The sequence below is a fragment of the Schistocerca nitens genome, chromosome 5 (assembly GCF_023898315.1).
Source record: "Schistocerca nitens isolate TAMUIC-IGC-003100 chromosome 5, iqSchNite1.1, whole genome shotgun sequence".
NCBI lineage: Eukaryota > Metazoa > Arthropoda > Insecta > Orthoptera > Acrididae > Schistocerca > Schistocerca nitens.
In genome coordinates this window covers 732,769,364-732,790,290 of record NC_064618.1, presented here as the reverse complement: position 1 = coordinate 732,790,290, position 20,927 = coordinate 732,769,364, and the positions used below count along the sequence as shown (strand labels likewise).

General features: G+C 38.8%; 1 protein-coding gene across 5 annotated transcripts in view; it reads left to right on the top strand.

Annotated features, from left to right (window-relative positions):
* Window positions 1-20,927, top strand: part of LOC126260230 (hrp65 protein-like) — a 176,911-nt gene that overhangs the window by 19,381 nt on the left and 136,603 nt on the right. For all 5 annotated transcript variants that reach the window (XM_049957535.1, XM_049957537.1, XM_049957536.1 and 2 more), the window contains exons 3-4: window positions 16,379-16,597; window positions 16,696-16,866. In XM_049957535.1, the coding sequence (XP_049813492.1) occupies window positions 16,379-16,597; window positions 16,696-16,866 (390 nt within the window). The remainder of the gene's footprint in view (window positions 1-16,378; window positions 16,598-16,695; window positions 16,867-20,927) is intronic.

Here is a 20,927-nt window from a genome sequence, read left to right as displayed (position 1 = left end):
GGTGTGAAAATTGGCAATTGATCCTAAATAATCAAAAGCGTAAGGTCATCCACAAGGGTGCTGAAAGGAATCTGTTAGACTTTGGTTACACAATAAATGTCAATCTAAAGACCATAAATTTAACTAAATACCTAGGAATCACAATTACGAACAACTTAAATTGGAAAGAAGACACAGAAAATGTCACGGAGAAAGCGAACCAGACTGTTTTATTCGCAGAAAGCTTATCGGAGATGAAAGATCTACTAGACTGCTTACATTATCCTTGTCTATCCTCTCTTGGAATACTACTGCACAAAGTGGGATCCTTACCAGTAACAGAGTATATCAAGAAAGTTCAGAGCAGCCAGTTTTGTATTATTGCGAAGTAGGGGAGAAAGGATTTGTGGTGGATATCATGAAAATGCATTTTTTGTTGGAGCAGAATCTTCTTATGAAATTTTAACCCAAACTTTCTCTTCCAAATTCGAAAATATTTTGTTGATGCTGACCTACATAAGGGGAAACGATCATCACAATAAAATAAGGGAAATAGCAGCTTGCATGGAAGGTTATAGTTGTTAGTTTTTTTCCACTTGCTGTTAGATTGAAATAACAGAATTATTGTGAAGGTGGTTGGATGAACCCTGACAGGCTGTTAGTGTGATTTGCAGAGTACTGACTTTTAGATGTAGATGTGGAATGGAAAGAGGACATCTCCATCCAATCCAATTAGTGATAGTTCTAGGAAATGTAGAAGTATCACTGTAAGACTGAAATGCCTTCCACAGGTGAGAGTATCAAAATTCTAACGGTAAACTGCTGAAACATTTGCAACGAAGTGCCAGAGTTTGAAGCCCTCATAAAAAGCAGTGAAGTTTGCATAATACTGGACACAGAAAACTGGTTGAAACCTTAAATTGACAGCAGTGAGACTTTCGGGGAGAATTTAATTGTATATCGAAAGGATATGCTATTTGGGTGGAGGTGGTGTGTTTCACAAACTCAAATACACTGAGATAGAAACTTAAGATCCATGTGAGATTGGGCAAGACTCAATATCAGGGGTGGGCGTAAACTAATTGGATCTTTCTATTGCCCACAAGACTCGTCATCTGAAGCAACTGAAAACTTTTGAGTAAACCTTAGTTATATTGTACGTAAATAAAAAAAAAATTTAATCGTCCAACAATCAACTGGGGAAATTGTAGTTTTGTTAATGGTAGGTGGGATAAGACATCCTGTGAAACAATAGTAAGTGCATTTTGTGAAAACTACCTTGAAGATAATAGTTACAAACCCCACCCATGATGGAAATAGTGGCATCTAAAGGCAAGTAGACATGACCTTGTTGAGGATGTGGATATCAAAACTGATGTTAGTGACCCTGGTGCAGTTTCGGCAGCAGTGATTATCAAATTACAAAGCACAACTAAAACAAGCAGAAAGATAAGTGTTCAGTAAACTAGATAAAAAATCACTAGTGTCATATCTCAATGAGAAACTTGAAACATTCAGCAAAGGATTGTAGGAACTCTGATTAAAGTTTAAAAAAAATAGTTGACCATGCACTGGAGAGGTATGTACCTAGCTGAACAGTTCATAATGGAAGGGAACATCAGTGGTGCAGTCATTGTAAAGAAACAGATTACTGCGTAACAGGTGTAAAACAGTGTAGGGTCATAGATAGAGATGCCGAATGAAGTTTTTTTGCCTGTCAAGCAATGCGTGATGCCTTCAGTGACTACTGTAGCAGATTATTGTTAAGTGATCTTTCACAGAACCCAAAGAAAGTCTGGTCATTTGTAAAGGCTGTTAGTGGCAACGAAGTTAGTGTAAATTATATAGCGAATGAAATAGGAACTGAAATTGAGGGTAGCAAAGCAAAAGCTGAAATGCTTGACTGTTTTAAATGTTCCTTTACAATGGAAAACCCATAAGAATTGCCCCAAATTGATCCTTGAAACACTTAAAAAGAGGGATAAGTATTAGTGTCAGTGGTGGTAAGAAATTCCGGAAATTGTTAAAATTGAACAAAGCTCCAGGGCCCGATAGAATCCATATCCGATTCTATAATGAATTGGTGGCCGAGTTAGTCTTCAAACTATAATTTGCCGTAGACCCCTCGAACAACCAACCATGCTCAGTAATTGGAAGAAAAAACAGGTCATACCTATTTACAAGGGCAGTAGAGCTGATCTTGAAAAACATCATCCGATATCCTTGACATAGATTTGTTGTCGAATCTTAGAAAATAGTCTGAATTAAAACATAATGAGGTATTTTGAATGGAATGACCTCCTACATGGCAGCCAGCACGGATTCCTAAACATCGATCATGTGAAACCCAACTTGCACCTTTTTTCACATGTCATACTGAAAGCTTTGGATCTAGGCAGTCATCCAGATGCAGTATTTCTTGATTTCCAGTACACTATATAAAGTTCTTGTCAAAAGTACTGTCATATGGGGTATTGAGTAAAATTTGTGACTGGATTTAGGATTTTTTGGTAGGGAGGGCACTGCTTGTTATCTTGGATGAAGAATTGTCAGATGTGAAGTTTTTGGTTTGTACCCGAGGGAAGTGTGTGACAATTGCTGTTCGTGTTGTATATTAATGACCTTGTGGACAATATTAATAGTAACCTGAAATTTTTTTGCAGATAATGCAGTTACCTATAATGTACTATCTGAAAGAAGCTGCATAGATATTAGTCAGTTCTTGATAATATTTCAAGTGACGCAAAGACTGGCAGCTTGCTTACATGTTCAGAAATGTAAAATTATGCTCTTCACAAAATGTAAAACATAGTATCCTATGATTAAAATCAATGAGGCAGTTGGAATTGGCAGTCATACAAATACTTGAGTGTAACGCACCACTTTGTTGGGATGTGAAATGAAATGATCACGTAGGCACAATTGTGGGTAAAGTAGGTATGAATGGTCTAAAAGTTTGTTTATTCTGCGGGAGTGATTGCTTATAGACACTAAAGGAAATGAACTGAAAGACTAATGAAGATAAAAGTGAACTCTCGAGAAAGTCTAAAGTTAAAAGAGCTGAGTTCAAATGATGACTCTAGGATTATGCTACAAGCCCCTGCTTATTGCCCATGTAGGGATCATGAAAATAAGATCAGAATAATTGCTACTCACACACACACACACACACACACACACACACACACACACACACACACACACACACACACACACGGTGGCATTCAGATGGTCATTCTTCCTACACTTCATATGTGAATGGAATACACAGGAACCCAATAACTGGTACAAAGGGACATAACTCTGTCATGCATTTCACAGTGGTTTGCAGATTGTGGATGTAGATGTAGAATTCATCTTAGATCTTTAGATCTTGATGGTGCAAGCATTTGTGATCACTTTTCATTCAGTGTTATGGGTGCAACTTAAAATGGTTTTTTTAACATTTCTTGAATGTTGATGTCCGTGATTAATAGATAAGTCACTCCAAAAGAAATGTACAATTTTTTAAAAATCCATCTTTAATTCTACAGGTTTGAAAGTTTTACAGTGTGCAGATACATCCTTTCGGAACAATAGTTTCTTTTCTCCACATAATTTCCATCCCTCTCAACTGCCTTACGCTATCTTCAAACCTTGTTCCATTAAGAGTCTTTGTTTCCCAAAGAGATGATAGTCACATGGTGCCAGGTCAGGACTGTAAGGTGGTGTTTGTGTTGTCAAGAGTTTTGTGATCACTTCCATGGTTTTTTGACTGACATGGGGCTGTGCATTGTTGTGCAACAGCAAAACATCCTGCTTTTGCCGATGTGGTCGAACAAGACTCAGTTGAGCTTGAAGTTTCTTCAGTGTTGTCACATATGCATCAGAATTTATAGTGGTTCCACTTGGCATGATGTCCACAAGCAAGAGTCCTTTGGAATCGAAAAACACCGTAGCCATAACGTTCCCAGCGGAAGGTGTGGTTTAGAATTTTTTTCTTGAGTGAATTTGCATGATACCACTCCATTGATTGCCTCTTTGTCTCTGGTTAAAAATGGAGCCCTGTTTCATCACCTGTCACAATTCTTCCAAGAAATTCATCTCCACCATTCTCATACTGTTCCAAAAGTTCGCTGCATACTGTTTTTCTTGTTTCTTTGTGAGTCACTGTCAACATCCTGGGAACCCAATTGACACAAACCTTCTGTAACGCCAACACTTTCAGTATTCTGAAAACATATCCTTCCCATATCCCAACACAGTGTGACAATTTGTTCACTGTGATGCGCCTGTCAGCAGTCAGCAATTCGTTAACTCTGCTCATTGTCTGGAGTGCAGTACGAGGCCTGCCGCTGTGAGGACAATCCTCAATATTGTCGTGCCCTCTTTCATCACGTAACCTGCTTGCCCACCAACTAACCGTACTGTGATTGACAGCAGCATCTCCATACACCTTTTTCAACCTCTTGTGGAAGTTTCCCACTGTCTCATTTTCACAGCACATTGCTTCTGACGAACGTCAAGTGTAGCAGCCATCTTGAAGACATGCTGTGACGGCGCCACTCACGGGAGCAGGTTGAACTAACTTTGAAAACAAGTGGGAAGGACGTATCTACACACTGTAAAACTTTCACACATGTAGAATGAAAACTGTATTTTTACAAAAATAGTGTGCGTTTCTTTTGGAGTGACCCTTGTACATCCCATAGACAGTTTTATTTTGTCACTCTCCTGATGCACATGTTAAGTCATTAGGAGCTGGTATTTTTCCTGTCATTGTTAAGGCCACACTTTCAATTGAGCCTTACTAAAGATTGAACTTGCGATGTCAGTCAAGGGGTTCCTTGTGAGTTGCTTGCTGTGAGTTGCAGGGTACAGAACAGAGGCAGGAGCTGAACAGTAGAATTTAACCACAGTGCGATCAATGGAGACCAATGCCAGATCATCATAGTGAAAAACAATGACAGAACAGAACCAACCACTGTAATAGCTGTACATTCCCTAGTCAGAAAAATGAGTGGGCCGGACCGTCTTAACGCAAGCCTGTTTGCAAGGCAGAACTTGCCTACCAAAATATCAGCAACTGCCACACTCCTACCTGCAGTGTATACCTGTCAAAGAACAACCGAATGGGCCTGGGGAATGGCTGTTAGAAGGGAAACTTCTTATTGCAACCACCCCTCCTCCCCCATCTCAGATTTAGTTGTAAGAGGGCTCTTGACAGTGCTATTTATATGCTGCACTGAACTGTGTCCATTTTTAAAAAGTATGTCTCAGCAGGCAGTATGACCATGGGATGAAACTAATGGTTGGTGCAGCCTTGCCTATGCCACTGAGTGGCTCACCTTAAATTCAAATGTAATGACCAGCAAATTCATTATCTTGAGCCTTACTTGCATCATACAACTGGGAACACGCATAAGACTACATTTGATGGCCCTACATGTGGGCAGTCGATCATTGATACTTGATGGCAGGAAAGAGAATTTGATTGCATAAATTGGTAAAGTTGTTTGGCTTTAATGACATGTCCTGCCTGAGGTTGTCAGTAAACTCGGAATTGTGTATGTGACTTAAGAGAACTGAGGACATTGATGTTGAAAGAGATCAGTGATTATGAGCTTCGTGTGTTGGTATTCCAATATTTGATACATAACTGAAACTGTTTGTCTTTAAAGATTTAAGAGAAGGGAATTCTTCCCTGTAGCTGTAGTTTACCACTAGATTTTTGGTGAAGGACTCATTATTCATTCCTAATTTTCCAGTTTTTTATATTATTTTATATATACAGCAGATATTTATATATATCTGCTGTAGTAGCACACCATGTACAGTTTGCATTCTGATATCAATTATCTTCATATTTCTAACAAATTTTATCAGACAAATAAGCACTGAACACAGGCAGCGAAATGCTCTACTGAAGTAAAGTACGTGAATGACTGCCTAGATGGCACAATATTCCTCATTTAGTGCAATATATCAAAAATTTTTGAGCTTCACAGTATTTAGTGTTTGAGGCTTTCCTGATGTAATATTTGCTTGCAAGATTTGCGGGTGTATTGTTACTTCATGTTGTGTAATCTGCACTTTTTCTACAAGGCTGCTGTTAATGATCTTCAGGTGCAACAGACAGCTGATTGCACCTGGAGCTGCCTTGTAGAAAAATCATGTATTTTAGACAATATGATCCAACATGGTTGGGAACATTTAGAGTTCTATATTACTGTGCAGCTGCAAATATTGTGCAGTAATAGTGTCTGTGGTCTACTTTTGGCCACTATGTTTTACCCAAAACATTTATCTTCACATTCATTGATTTTATGAAATATTTGACACTAACTTTCCAATTTAATTTTGAGCTATGTCTACACTGTAGATTAATCTTGTCGCTTATGCTAAGATGTATTTTTTTGTGGGGAGTATACCATCACATTTCTAGAGAGTGCTATGAATGAATGTGTGGGTTTGAAAGTGCTTGTGTTTTTGAAATGGGAGACAAATGTTAAATACATCCATATCATATCGAAAAATCACTTAACAAGGGAACCTCCCCATCGCATCCCCCTCAGATTTAGTTATAAGTTGGCAGAGTGGATAGGCCTTGAAAAACTGAACACAGATCAGTCGAGAAAACAGGAAGAAGTTATGTGGAACTATGAAAAAAATTAGCAAAATATACGAACTGAGTAGTCCACGTACAACATATACTACCTCAAGGGCAATGTGCAGTCGGGAGCGCCGTGGTCCTGTGGTTAGCGTGAGCAGCTCTGGAGTGAGAGGTCCTTGGTTAAAGTCTTCCCTCGACTGAAAATTTTAATTTTTTGTTTTCAGACAATTATCTGTCCGTCTGATGCGATCACTTTTTTGGGAGTGATAATCACATCCACAAGAAAACCTAAATCGGGCAAGGTAGAAGAATCTTTTTATCAATTCGCCAAGTGTACAAGTTAGGTGGGTCGACAACATATTACTGTCATGTGACGCACATGCTGTCAACAGTATCGTATAGAATATATCAGACGTGTTTTCCTGTGGAGGAATCGGTTGACCTATGACCTTGCGATGAAATGTTTTCAGTTCCCATTGGAGAGGCACGTCCTTTCGTCTACTAATCGCACGGTTTTGCGGTGCGGTCGCAAAACACAGACACTAAACTTATTACAGTGAACAGAGACGTCAATGAAAGAATGGACAGATCATAACTTTGCGAAAATAAAGAAAGTAAATTTTTCGCTCAGCGGAGGACTTGAACCATGGACCTCTCATTCGGCAGCTACTCACGCTAACCACAGGACCACGGCGCTCCTGACTGCACATCACCCTTGAAGTTGCATATGTTGCGCATGGACTACTCAGTTCGTATATTTTGCTTATTTTTTTCATAGTTCCACACAACTTCTTCCTGTTTTCTCGATTGATCTGTGTTCAGTTTTTCAAGGCCTATCCACTGTTCCAACTTACAGCTAAATCTAAAGGGGGTGCGATGGGGAGGTTCCCTTGTTAGTATAAGTTGTTAATCCACAAATTCCCACAAAGTTGGTTGTAATGCATTTTTTGTGCTATTTAGGCTCCTATTAATTAAAACATTGGCACTTTGGTTTACTGTCATAATTGACAAATGAGATCACGACAAATTCAGTTGCCGCATGTCTGCAGTTCAGTCCTCTGTCCACAGCTGTGAATATTCTCTTCATTTATAAAAACATTGGTTCCTTGAAATTGTGTGCATGTTTAGTAGTGGATCTGATCTTGGTATTCTACAAATTAACGTACCTGTAAGTTAGACTTGGACCTATCTTGAAAAGTGTTTTTTCAAGGCATTAAGGTCATAAGTGGTATACAGTTCGGCATTTCCATCCATAGTGAACTTAAAATGGTTATTTTCGTTGAGGCAGTACTTTCAGTACAGTGTGAGCTGCCACAACCCCCCCCCCCCCCCCCCCCCAAATACAGGAAGGATGATATTGCTGGAGAGAGGGCTAAAGGGGAGTGGCTGTTTTCATTGATGACAGATGCCACTACTCTCCTATCCCTCTTACCACAATCATACAAGCAATTGCTGTGACAAAGTTCTAGCACCCTTAAAAATCACAATGTTCTTTTTTCTTCCACCTAACAATACTTCGAATGGAGACATACGGACGGAATTCTTTCGGGCACTCCCATACCAGTTCCTCCTTGTGCTGGACTTCAGTGCGTACAAAGTGCTGTGGGGCTCGCCGACTACTTGCTCCAGGGTTTGGATCATTGAGCGACTCGTCCATTCTGAGAATATCTGCCTTCTGAATGTGGGTCAGATAGCTACAGGGTCTTTTTCAGCCATTGACTTTAGTTTTTGTTCCCCAGCTATTGCAGACTGTTCAGTGGGAAGTGGCTACAGATCTAGATTCTAGTGAACACTTCCCAGTGTGGATCCATCTGCCGACTAGAATGGTGGCGGATTGGAGATCACACAGGTGGATAATAGAAAGGGCAAATTGGTTGCAGTATAGTTGACAGGTTATTTTTGAATAAAAGAATTGTGTGCAGGAGACAGTGGGCCATATCACTTGAGAGATATAGAGTCCATCCCCAGTCCAGTAGCAACCTCAGATGACGGCCTGTACCTTGGTGGCATAAAGACTGTTGATTGGGCACTGAGCGAGATGGCCCAGTGGTCAAAAAACTGGACTCTCATTTGGGAGGATGACAGTTCAAACCCATGTCTGGCTATCCTTATGTAGGTTTTCCATGATTTCCCTAAATCACTTGAGGCAAATGCCAGGATGGTTCCTCTTAAAGGGCATGGCCGCCTTCCTTGCGTAATCTGATGGAACGATGACTTTGCTGTTTAGTACCCTCCCCCAACTTGGCACGAAGTCGATTGGCAATCAGGGCCAGACGAACAGCTCTGCGGAACTTCAAACACAATCCAACAGCAGAAAACCCTCATGCCTTCACATCTGAGGCGAGTGATAAAAGAATGGAAGAGGGTTTCTGGGAAGGAGTTAAGACTTCCATTAGTCGGTCTACTTCCACTGCACTATTTTGGGATTCAATAAGATGGATTTCAGACAATGGCAGTACACGTCCCTTTACAGCCTAGTCAAGTAATGGGGTCTTGGTGGACATTCCCGAAGACATCTCTGGTTTTAGCTGAACACTTCTTTACTGTAACAAGTTCATACAGACAAGCTCCTGGTTTTCTGGTTTCAATAGGACTGCGGAGATTAGGAAGCTCAATTTCTTATTTGATAATGAGGAAGTCTACTACCTCCATTCTCCATGAGGGAACTGAAATCAGCTTTGTCTGCAGGCAGACATTGCTTCAGGACCTGATGAGATTGATTATGCCATGCTTCATCTGTGACCTGAGATGAAAGTACAGCTCCTTTCTTGTTTCACTCAGATCTGGTTTGATGCACAGTACCCCATGACTTGGGAGGAGGCAGTATTCCATTCTGGAAACCAGGCAAGGACCATAGTGCCCCTAACAGTTCCTACCATACAACTTACTAGGTGTATGGTAAACTGCTGCCTCATCTCGCTGCTAGAATCCCTAGATCACCTGAGATGCTCCCAATGCCGTTTCAGGCACTACCATTTCACCCTTGACAACTTAATTCTACTGGAGACGGTGATACATGAGTCCCACAAAAACCATTTGGTTTGTGTGTGTTTTGACCGTGGAAAAACCTAGGTTACTACTTGGAGATACAACATCCTTAGCCAACTTCTTGAATGAAGACTGTGTGGATGTCTGCTACTTCTTATCCATTCCTTTCTGGAGGACTATCATTCTCGATATCTTGTTGACGATGCCTTGTGAGACTGCTATATTCAAAGAATGGGGTCCCCCAAGGCAGTGTCCTCAGTGTCACGTTGTTTGCCATTGCTATCAATGGCATTCCCTCCACAGTAAGGGAGATCTGTCATATGCTCTTTGTTTGTGGATGGCTTTGCAATCTTCTACTCTTCCTCTGATCTTATAACAATGAGGCAGCTACAGCTGACCATTAAGAGGCTGGAGACCTGGGCCAGGACAACTAGTTTTTGGTTCTCACCCAAGATTACACGCATCAATTTTAACCATGCTTATTGAAGTTTTAACCAACCTATGCTCACAATGGGGGACAATATTGTGGTTTTCAAGAAACTGTGCTCTTTTTGGGACTTTCATTAGACTCGAAATTAACTTGGCTCCCACACCTGAAAGACATACGAACAGAGGGCTTCCAGTCATTAAATGTTTTAAAATGGCTTAGTGGAAAAATAAGAGGAGCTCTCAGTTCCCACCTCCAACAGTTTTCTAGGGCATTTGTTCCATTATGTTTATATTATCAGCATGGTCTACAGATCAGCCCATACTTTCTACCTCAAGAGGTTAGGCACTGTCCACTATGAGGGCATTCGTATACCGACTGGAGCCTTTCGGACCAGTCCAGTTTGGAGTCCGTTTGCAGAGGCTGCCGAATCACCACTCTGGATTTGGTGACATAACCTTTTGGCCAATGTGTGTCACCTCAGTCATAGGCATTTAGTGCATTGATCCAACCCACCTTTGAACAGCTGTTCAGCAATTAGGTCCATGTGACCAAGCTGTTTGGGATACATGCTACTGTCTAAAGGATCTATCAGACATCAAAATACACAGCCAGGGATGGAACACATTGCTGCCGTGGTTTCTTCAGAGGCCCAAATTGATTTTAAGCTCGACAACACAGAAAAACTGGTACTCCAGATTGTTTTTACAACTTCATTTTCATCCATTTTAAGTACATACTACAGTTTTATCCTTGTTTCTGCAGATGGGTCCCAGCGAAAGAATGTCCTCAGTTCTGCTGTTTTCCCTGATATGTTTTCGAAGTCCGTCTTCTGGAACAATTTACAAATTTTGATGTGGAATTATATGGCATTCTGATGGCACTATAGGATTCAGACATCACCATACAAAGTTTGTTTCAACTCGCTTAGTGCACTGCAAGCACTTCACCAAATGTATACAGTAGAATAGCTGATTCAGCTCATCCATGACTCCTTACAGTGGCTCCAACACTGACAAAGTGGTGATCTTTTGCTGGGTACCTGGCCACAGTGGGATACTGGGAAACATGGTAGACAGAGGTGCCAAGGAAGCATGTTGGGAGGGAAGGGTGCTGTCCATCACTGTTCCATCCCATTGCATGCCACCATCCCATTTTCTGACACACACACACACACACACACACACACACACACACACCATATGCATCAGTGGGGTGACGGAATGGTTTCAGATATGACAGAAAACACTGTGGTCACTCAAATAGACCATACAGACATGGCTGACTTCATGGCAGCCTCACTGCTGGAAGGAGGTTCTGTAACCCATTCTCTTACCCATTGGACATAGCTGTTTAATGCATGGCTTCCTCCTCCAGTAGTGGGAGAATCCACCACACTGTGAAGTTCGTGGCATGCCACTTCCAGTTCCACATATTTTGGTGACATGTGTCCTATATACTGATATTAGGGCAGCCCTTAGTTGTGATGGAGATCTGTCTGCCATATTAGCAGATATTGGTTCCACTGTTAGGAATAGTGAAATTTTTTGAACTGTCAGGCCTCATCCCCAAATTGGTGAGGAAGAGGGGCAGACTTAATATATTATAAACTGCTTAGCATGTGGAACAGCCTTTGTACCCAACCTTGAGATTGGCATGCTGGCTTTTTGTCAGGGTTTTCTTGATCATGATGTTGAATGCCCCTCACCACAAATCACCACCACCCAATGATTAACTATGAGTACAGGTGGAAGTGTACTATCACGACGTTTGGCTGTGAACAAACTCCTGTTGCCAGTCACCTTTTGCCATGTGAGAAAAGTTTGTCCTCATTAGGATACAATGTATGTATCTGCTTACATACTCTGCATAAACAATTTTCTACAAAGTTCACATTTATCATGTGTGGGAAGTTTACAGAAATGCCCTTGGGTGACTCATGTATGGTGCAGCATCTGTAAGAAAGAGCAAAACATTATCAAATTTCACCTCATCTGCTCATAACTGCAGAGATTCATTGAATAAATGAACTGTTGTTGGCTGATAATGCCGATGTTTTAATTTTGATAGTTCTGGTATTGCGAAATTTGTGTGTTTTGTAAGGAAATATCTTCTGAGTACTGGACTTCCCAATTTATATAAAAGAATATCACACAAAGGGAATGTGTTGCATAAATTTGCATAATATTCAGAGCTTTTTTGAAAAATAAGGTATTTGAAAAGAAGCCACTTCACCTAAAAGAACTTGGCTCGAAATTGTATTCGAAGCAGCCGTTCTATGTTTACTACCTGCTTAAATGCTGAAGTACTAGAAAGTTTTGGTGTGCATTTACTGATTTCCCATAATTTTTGACAGAATAGAGTTCTTCTGTCATTTGTAAAAATAGCATAAATTTGGTAACATCTTGGTCCAAACGAGAGTGAACAGTTTAGTTACTTCTGGCATTATATTGTGAATCACTTCTCTTATGAAACCATATGGTAAGAATGTTCTGCTTTAAACAAGGCTAGAGCAATGACTGAAGAGTTTTTTACATATTGTCAGACATTCACATCATAAATAGGGATTCCCCTTTCAGATAATGATGCAGCTTGTGTAGTGGTCACTCACTATGCAATATGTTAACAAATGGTCATTCAGATTGTGTTCTCCTAATATGAGTGCATGAGTTTATTGTTAAATTTAAAACAAAGAAACTTGACATTTTTAACAAAATTATGTAAAATATTTTTTGCATAGAATACGCATTCTTATGTGAAATAAGTTTCAGATAAGATTGCAGTGTGCTATTTTGTTATTTCTGCCATAGTTCTTGCCTATAAGAATAAAAACATTTGTGTAAAAAAAAAAAAAAAAAAAAATCTGCCCCTTAGTGGCAACTAAAATAGTCTTTGTTAGCTACTTTTCATTTTTCTGGTGTGAAGTATTTTAGGGTATGGAAAGTGTAAATAAAATTTTATAATTAAGTGTAATCAAAGCATTTTGTGTTTAGCATACACTTTGATATAAAAATACTAAGTGGTAGATATTTGCATTGCATGACTTCATCCACAAAAGGAAAATACCCTGTTTCAAATATCTGGAACCAGATTTTAAAGAATTTAAAATATGGACATGTCTGTTCCAAAACCCATAAAGACAAGTCACATTTTACAACAGCATCATGTAGATATGGCTGCAGTAGTTTCTGTGTAATTGCACTGCATTACTTAACCTTGGATCGGGTGTGCCTGTGCACAAAATGCATCAATCATGAATGACATTATTTTGTACCATACCATTGTTTTACAATTGTAAGCCCATAGCGAATCTTTCATTATTGCTTCAGCTAACACACTTACAAGTTACATTATACTTCCAAGTAAGCTGCAGGTGAGAAAAATGTAAGATCCTTGCAAAAAAAAACCATATTTAGAGTTAACAGCAAACCCACAATGTTGCAGTTTTCTAAGAGATAATTGCTAATAAAGTAAGGGGTCAGCAGGTATGTGATGAAACTGTATTGTCTAGTGCTTTGAATGTGTCATTACTGTGGGGAAACACTTAAGTGATGTGACAGTGACATAATGAAGGGTTATTTTATGATTGTGTAATTAAACAGTGAGGTAGTTAACAAAATGTAAATTTATTTTATAGTTGTGTAATTAACTAAGATTTGACCACGCCACGCAAACTCCAGCACTTAGTGCTTATGCCTACTGGTTCTGTGCTGAGTGGTACTGGTGCTTTTCCCCTCCCTCCTCTCTCCCATGTAGTGGCTGTAGCATCACTTGTGACAGATAGTGCTCACTCTCAAGTCACCTTCAGTGTGTTGAAGTACTCATTTAGAATCTTATCGAATGAGACACTATTAATCTGTCTTGCGAGCATTCAGCACGAGCAGAGGTGGTCCGGATTTAGGTATGCCATTTGTCAGTGCTGAGTGTGAAGATTCGTATTTGTATCTAAAGTCTGAGAAAGTGTTGTGCATAATATACCACTCTAACGTAAATATCAAAGCATCGACAGTGTGCCGTCGCTACGAAAATACATTCAACAAACAAGGAGGTTGTTAGACCAGCCAGAAGTAAACTGATTACTAAATTAAAATCAGAATTGCCACAATCTGAAGAGCTAAGCCGTGTTTTTTCTGTTCATTCTAAAAGAAAAACAAAATATGCCTTTCTGTAATTCTCCTTGCATATATGTATAAAAAAACTTGCACTATTTCTCTCAGATATTGTTGAGAGACTGTTTTGTGTGGTAAGATTTTAAAGTTAATTATTGCTGTTGTTTTGCAGACATCTGAGCTGAATTGTGCACACAGCTATGTGCAATAATTTTCCACAAATTTAGGTCTGTCATGGATAAACTTGTAAAAATTGTGAATTTTTGTAGAAAGCAGAGCTTGAATCACTGGGAATTTAAAGGATTTTTGGGGAGGCCTTGAGTCAATTCACAAAGACATTACTTTTTATCGTGCCACACAGTGGTTAAGTTGCTCAAAAGTATTCTCAACCTTTTTCAGTTTTTGACAAGAAATGGCTCTGTTCACTGATATTAAAGGTTTGCCAGTCGGACTTGGATGATGAACAATGGATCGGTGACCTTGCTTTCATGAAAGACATCACAGGGTAGTCACAAGATATAAATATCTTGTTACAAGGTGAAAAAAATTAATCAGTACTGTGTGTGACCGAATTGAAAGTTTCAAATTGTTAGCTATTGCTTTTTAAGTCAGCTTACAAGTAGGAAATTTGGATAATTTTTCCTCACTCAAATCCTTGAATTTAGGTACTTAATGAAACCATCAGGGACCACACAAGCATTAGTCATTACATAAAAATCTGAAGAAATAAAACAAGTAAAAACTGCAGTTGGTTTATATGACCATCTTTTTTGGTGCGCCTGGAATATGTACCCATTAAGTCTCAATGTTTAGCTGATAAAACTGCAGTGTGATTAAATTCTGACAGATCGTTATAACCATTACAATGGTGATTTTTATTTTATAAAGACATTGATCAACAAGGATTAATGCTGCCACCTTAAAATGTGTTGCTATGTTTGGAACAGTTTTTGTTTGTGAAAAGACTTTCTCAATTTTAGATATTAACTAAACAAAAACAGGATCCAGTTTGTCCGATGCTTCACTGGAAGCTATACTTCGAATTGCAAGTGCCAAAAGAATTGTTTCATATATCAGAAAATCAGTCGCTTTCAAGTGATACCAAAATAATGTTCTAAATTGGTGCAAACTAAGGAGTGCAATAAAACTACTCTTTCAGTCTGTACACAAAATTGGCATTATTATTTGTTTTATTACTGGTAAGCCCCCTGATGTGGTCTTACGTGCCAAGCCCCATTCACCAAACTACTACAAAACAGTGCTGTGCCTGCCTTCCACACCTTCCCCCACCCCACCAGCACAACAACTGAGCACCGATGCTTTCACTGGTGCCGGCCAATGCTTGTGAAGTGGCTGAGTTGGTGTGTCGTGGATTAGACTGTAATTTCGCTTGTATGTGTTTACCTTGATAACAGAAAGATAGCTATTCTCGACGTGTGTACAAAGTGCACACCATGCCTGCTCTAGGGTTAAACATTAACGCTGTGTGATAACATTGTACAGATTTTTGTCATGTTCTGTTCCATTGTGATTTTTTTTGGCTAATGCATTGAAACTATTTGCATATCAGTACACATAAGGGACTTTTCAACACAGCTTATATTTTTTTTTTGATATGACTTGATTATTTCATGTGTTAACAAAAGTTTTGAGCAAATGGCTTACTTTTCCAAACGATGCCTCATTAATGACTTGTAAATCTGATGATGGTCCTCAATGTCTTGTGGTATTCTCCTTGGTGACTTCCACTTTTGTAGTATTTAGATCATTAACTTTCTGACAGAGATTGTACACACATGCAGGGTTAACAAATTTCATTGAGGCATAATGACCCTACATACTGCACATAAATTAAAATTGGTATTTGTATGTGAATAAAATAAAAAAGGTATTTGTATATGAGTAAAATAGATGGTATGAGTGAAAATTAACCTTGCCAGAATGAGTAGGCCATAAATTGTGCCAATGGAAAGTGATGCCTTTTATTCATGTATGGAAACATTGTCAAATGATCTGGTTGCAATATGGTCACTGTAAATTTCTAACAACAAATAGGCTGCTTAATGCATTCGAAGTTGTATCCACATCAACATAATTTCAACTGCAATGTTTAAATTGATTAGTGCTATGTTGAAAAGGTTTCAGTTTCATTAATCATATGGTACAAAAGAAATAAAGTTTAGATGGTGGTAGTGGCCCTTTCCTTCCATTTTGTTTGCTACAACTTAAATTGCTGAACCAGTGATTTTGTAATTTATTGAAGTAAATTAATCTTAATTTCAGGATCGACTGAATGAACGGCTAGCTGCTCTGATGGCTCCAACTCATGATCTTCCACCAATGGATACAACAGAAAAAAAATTCTCCGGCCGCTGCCGATTATATATAGGCAATTTAACAGCTGATGTTACTGACGATGAAATCAGGGAAATGTTTAGTCCCTATGGAGAAGTGGCTGAACAGTTTGTTAACAAGGAAAAGAACTTTGCTTTTATACGCATGGTAAGTTTTTCATGTGTGTAAAAGTGCGTGTGCACCTGCCGTTGGTGCCTACAGTGTAAGGTAAATACACAGAAGTGACATTTGTGTGTTTGTTTCAGGACTACCGTGCAAATGCTGAAAAGGCAAAGAGAGAACTTGATGGGTCTCTACGTAAAGGCCGTTCCATTAAAGTTAGGTTTGCTCCACCTGGAGCTGCTATAAAAGTTAAAAATCTAACACCTTGGGTGTCAAATGAACTTTTAGAGAAGGCATTTTCAGTATTTGGAGATGTAAGTATTTTTGGAATTGTAGAATTCTTAATGTTGGCAATAAGTATTATTACTAATATTGACTTACTATCTGAACACTTGAAAATAAAATCACAAAGCATCCGTAGACGAGTGAAGTTGATGCGTCCAGTTCCAAATACTAAGGCTGGAGATGTTTGACAGTAATTTGACAGATTTCTGTAATTAGTCTTCCTTGAGTCATACTAGGCTGCTAGTTAGACATTTGAACTGAACAGCTATTCAGTTGATATTTTTTGGTGTCATTGTATTCAGTGCTTCTGGGTAACAAAATTCTGCCGTTTACCATTTTATTACATTAAGCAAGCAAGCGTGTTGCCCACCCTGTCAGTGATGTGTGCAACGTTACCTGCACGATAGGCAAATATGTAAATCATGAAAGAATTGTTAGGATTGTTCAGTAATAGGTGCCGATTGTAGGAAATTAAGTACACGTCAAATGAAATCACAATTTCCTGTTTGCCTTTTTTTATGTAAGGCATACTGAATGTGTTCAAACACATTTGTTTTTCTGTTGTGACTGTCAGTCACAATGACATCTGCTATGTTATGATGAAACTTGGAATTACCGTCTGATGTTTGAAGAAACTTCATGGCTGCATAATTCTGAACAAGTAGATGTCATTTATAAAAAAGAATTTCCTTAGTAATTCTTAAATAAGAATGTTTTATGTGGGATGCAGATTAGGTTTTGTATGTATACATCAGTGTATGCATGGTTTCAGGATCAGGAGAAAAACTGATTGATACTTGTGTTTATTAATTGTCACTAACTATAGATTTTCATTTTTTGTGATTAATGTACATAAGGAACTAGACAGTCAACAAGATCTTTGTCTACATTTGTCAACTGCATGCATGGTTAACAGGTGCCACAACTAAATCAGCAGTTTAATATTTTTAAGCCTTTTTCAACGTTGAATAAATGATAGATACCACAATTATGTGACGTGTAAACTGCTCAGTATTATTGGAATTCCCGAAAATGGTCTGCTTGCTTGGTGGGTGCTTAATATGGCAGATCTATTATTCATCTTTGGTCAGTTTGTGTGTTCATTCAGCTTGTAACACAGGCCTTATCATTGGATGTATGACATGCACCAGCTGAATTTGTCTGAATACTGGACTGAGTGATCTATCAGTGACGGGTATTCTATATTAAATGAGGATAGGGGTTGTCTTTCCCATGTTATTGCACAATTCTGCTAAAACATCGGTTTGTATGCAATTTGGTTGAGAAATTCATAAATAAAACTGGTTTGTGGAAAGCAGTCACACTTATATATTGACTTCTGAAAGCTGGTTAGATTTAAGCAGTTGAGCACTAAAAATAATGTATTCCACTGTGGAGTTCTTTAACATTGTAAAATTATAAAAGTATTTTCATATATACACAGAAATGTAGTTCGTGCTGTGTATTACGTTCATCTCTTCTCATACTTGTAGTAACGTAACACGTTGAAAATGGCTCGATACTTCCTTCTTAAAAATAGTGTCCTGTATAAAAGCTTCCAAGTATTGTATTGTGAAAAATCTATAAATGGGACTGAGTAGACTGAACAGAAATTTTAAGTTTCACAATATAAAAGACTTGAATATCTCGCTATACACAAGTAAAACTTCTTTCTCTTTACCATGTAAGAAATAATACAAATCTGAAAATATAAAATGTACAGCCCAATAATGCAAAATGCTATGGAAGTTTGTCTTGTTGAACATAAATTTTAAAATTGAATTGCTCTGAACTTGATAATGTCTGCTTGGTTATGATGAAACTTGGAATTACCGTCTGAAGTAGTTTGAAGAAACTACTTGGCTGCTTGGTTTCTGAACCTATACCATTAAGATAAAAGTTTAGGTTTTTAGTAGTACTTCCTGAAGAACAAAATTTTCTATGCTGCTAAATAATGTCCGCCTATATGAATCAGACTAAATAGAGGCAGCTAATCAGTAACACAGATGTGTGGTTCATGCATGTCATCTTTCTAGTGATATTTAGTTTGCTGATACAGCATTGGGTCATTCCATGTTAAGTGGGCTAATGGTCCCCACTTGACCACCAGTTTCGATGAAATTTTTACAGGATGTACATGTAGACCTTATATGAAACACTGCCAAATTACAGCTCCATAAGTAGCATGGTGGGACCACTAGCCACCTTTTCGTAAAGGCTTGGTTTTTGACATTGCGACTGAAATGAATGAATGATCAACTTTGTTTTACCATTGTTCAGGATCTGAGACCTGTTGTACTGAAACTTTTTTGGTACAATAGCTTAGTTGTTGTACAAAAGGTCAAACCATGGTAAATTCATCATAGTGTGCTATCAAAGTGGCTCATGAATCTTGTCGTACCAAATTTTGGCTATACAGTAGAGAGTAGAGTATCTGAAGTAATTAGGGGACATGGGTGTTCGGAAAATTGGTTTGTTCGGATAATCGAACTGTACATCTTAATTTGCCAAAAAGATTTACTGTACAGTAAATTTATTCATAAAAATAAGCATCTCTTTTCGTATTACTAAGTAACATACAAAGGCAACTTCAGTAGGAATATATTGTAATAATCTCGTACTTGTCCCTCATAGAAAGGACAACACGTTCACGTTTAAACATTTTGTACCATCGAGTTCACTTCTTCACGCAGCAGCACACAAGTGGTCATAACAGAGAACAGAAGGTGACTGCACCACGAGAAGCTCTTCTTGGGGGTGCGCAGTCTTTCAAACTGCGCGGAGCGGCAAGCCTCAACTCTAAACTGGCGCAGCTGTTGCTGTGAACAGCTTTGATACTGCAGCTACTACTACTGCCAGTGTAAAGCCGACAGAAGTGTGCTGATTGTCGAAACACAGCGACTGGCGGCTTGGCCGGTCAGCAGCGCCTTGTGAAGGCCCCATTAGAAGCAATTTTCCGCCAGCGGTGGCCCACTGTGGCGACTGCTGTGGGAAACTTGGTTTGGGAGTGAGGGGGATGATGGACGGTAGGGTGGGAGAGTATCAGGTGCGAGCGAGTACATAGTTCGGTTAAGCGGTCGTTCGGTTGACAGACGTTCGGATAATCGACGCTCTACTGTACTTCATTGCCTTTTATCTACTGAAGGAGTAACTTTCTGAAGTTGATACTTATCTGCAGCCAGTCAGCATGTCATAAGGCTCTGAAAGTGGCATCCAGATTGCTCAAATAACTGAGTTACCTGAGCTCACCTTGTCTGATCAGCAAAAAGTTGTTTTTATTTTGGAGACTGACTAGTTTAGTGTCAACAATGGAATTTGGTAACATGCTTCAACAATCAGTCTGAAGCACACTATTGTGTAGTGAAGTGTGTTCAGATGTTGTATGTGCCTTTTCAATTGATGTAAAGTGCATTGTCATTACTAGATAAACATCTTTTTTCAGCAAGTAAAAATTATTTCAAGGTACAGGGTGACTCTTTAGAAATGTTTTATCAGGTTATTTATTTTTTTCTGTTGAATTCTCAAGGAAGTGCCCATTATCTATGATTGTTTAATATTTTTCAGTTTTACATACAATCTACTTATACTTTATCCAACATTGAAACAAATGGCAATTGGAAGCATAAATTTAATTGTATATTAATGGATATAAATGTGGTTTCAGTACCATGTCATTGGCCTTGCAGATAATTCTGCATGTCATCTGAAAACATACACTCATCAACACGGCTTCATTCCAATCAAAGAATTTTCAGTAGAGCAACTGGAATTAATAAACCAAAGAGTGAGATGTCTTACTGAAAATGCACAAATATGCTTTCATCACAAAGTAATACTTGTGGACAAATGACTTCCTACAGAGATCTTGTTGTAAGACTTTTGTGCAAAGAACCATTCTGTTAAAAAGGGTTTGCAGATTGTCAGTGTAGGAACAGCAAAAAAATTGCAAACAAAGACTAACAGCAATGTGAAACCTCGTAAGATCTGTCCAACTTGCAGAAAACAATTTTTAGCAAAGAAAGCAGAAAAATTGTGCAACTTGAAACCAGTCAGATGATGACGCATATCCAGAAGTATCAATCGATTCAGG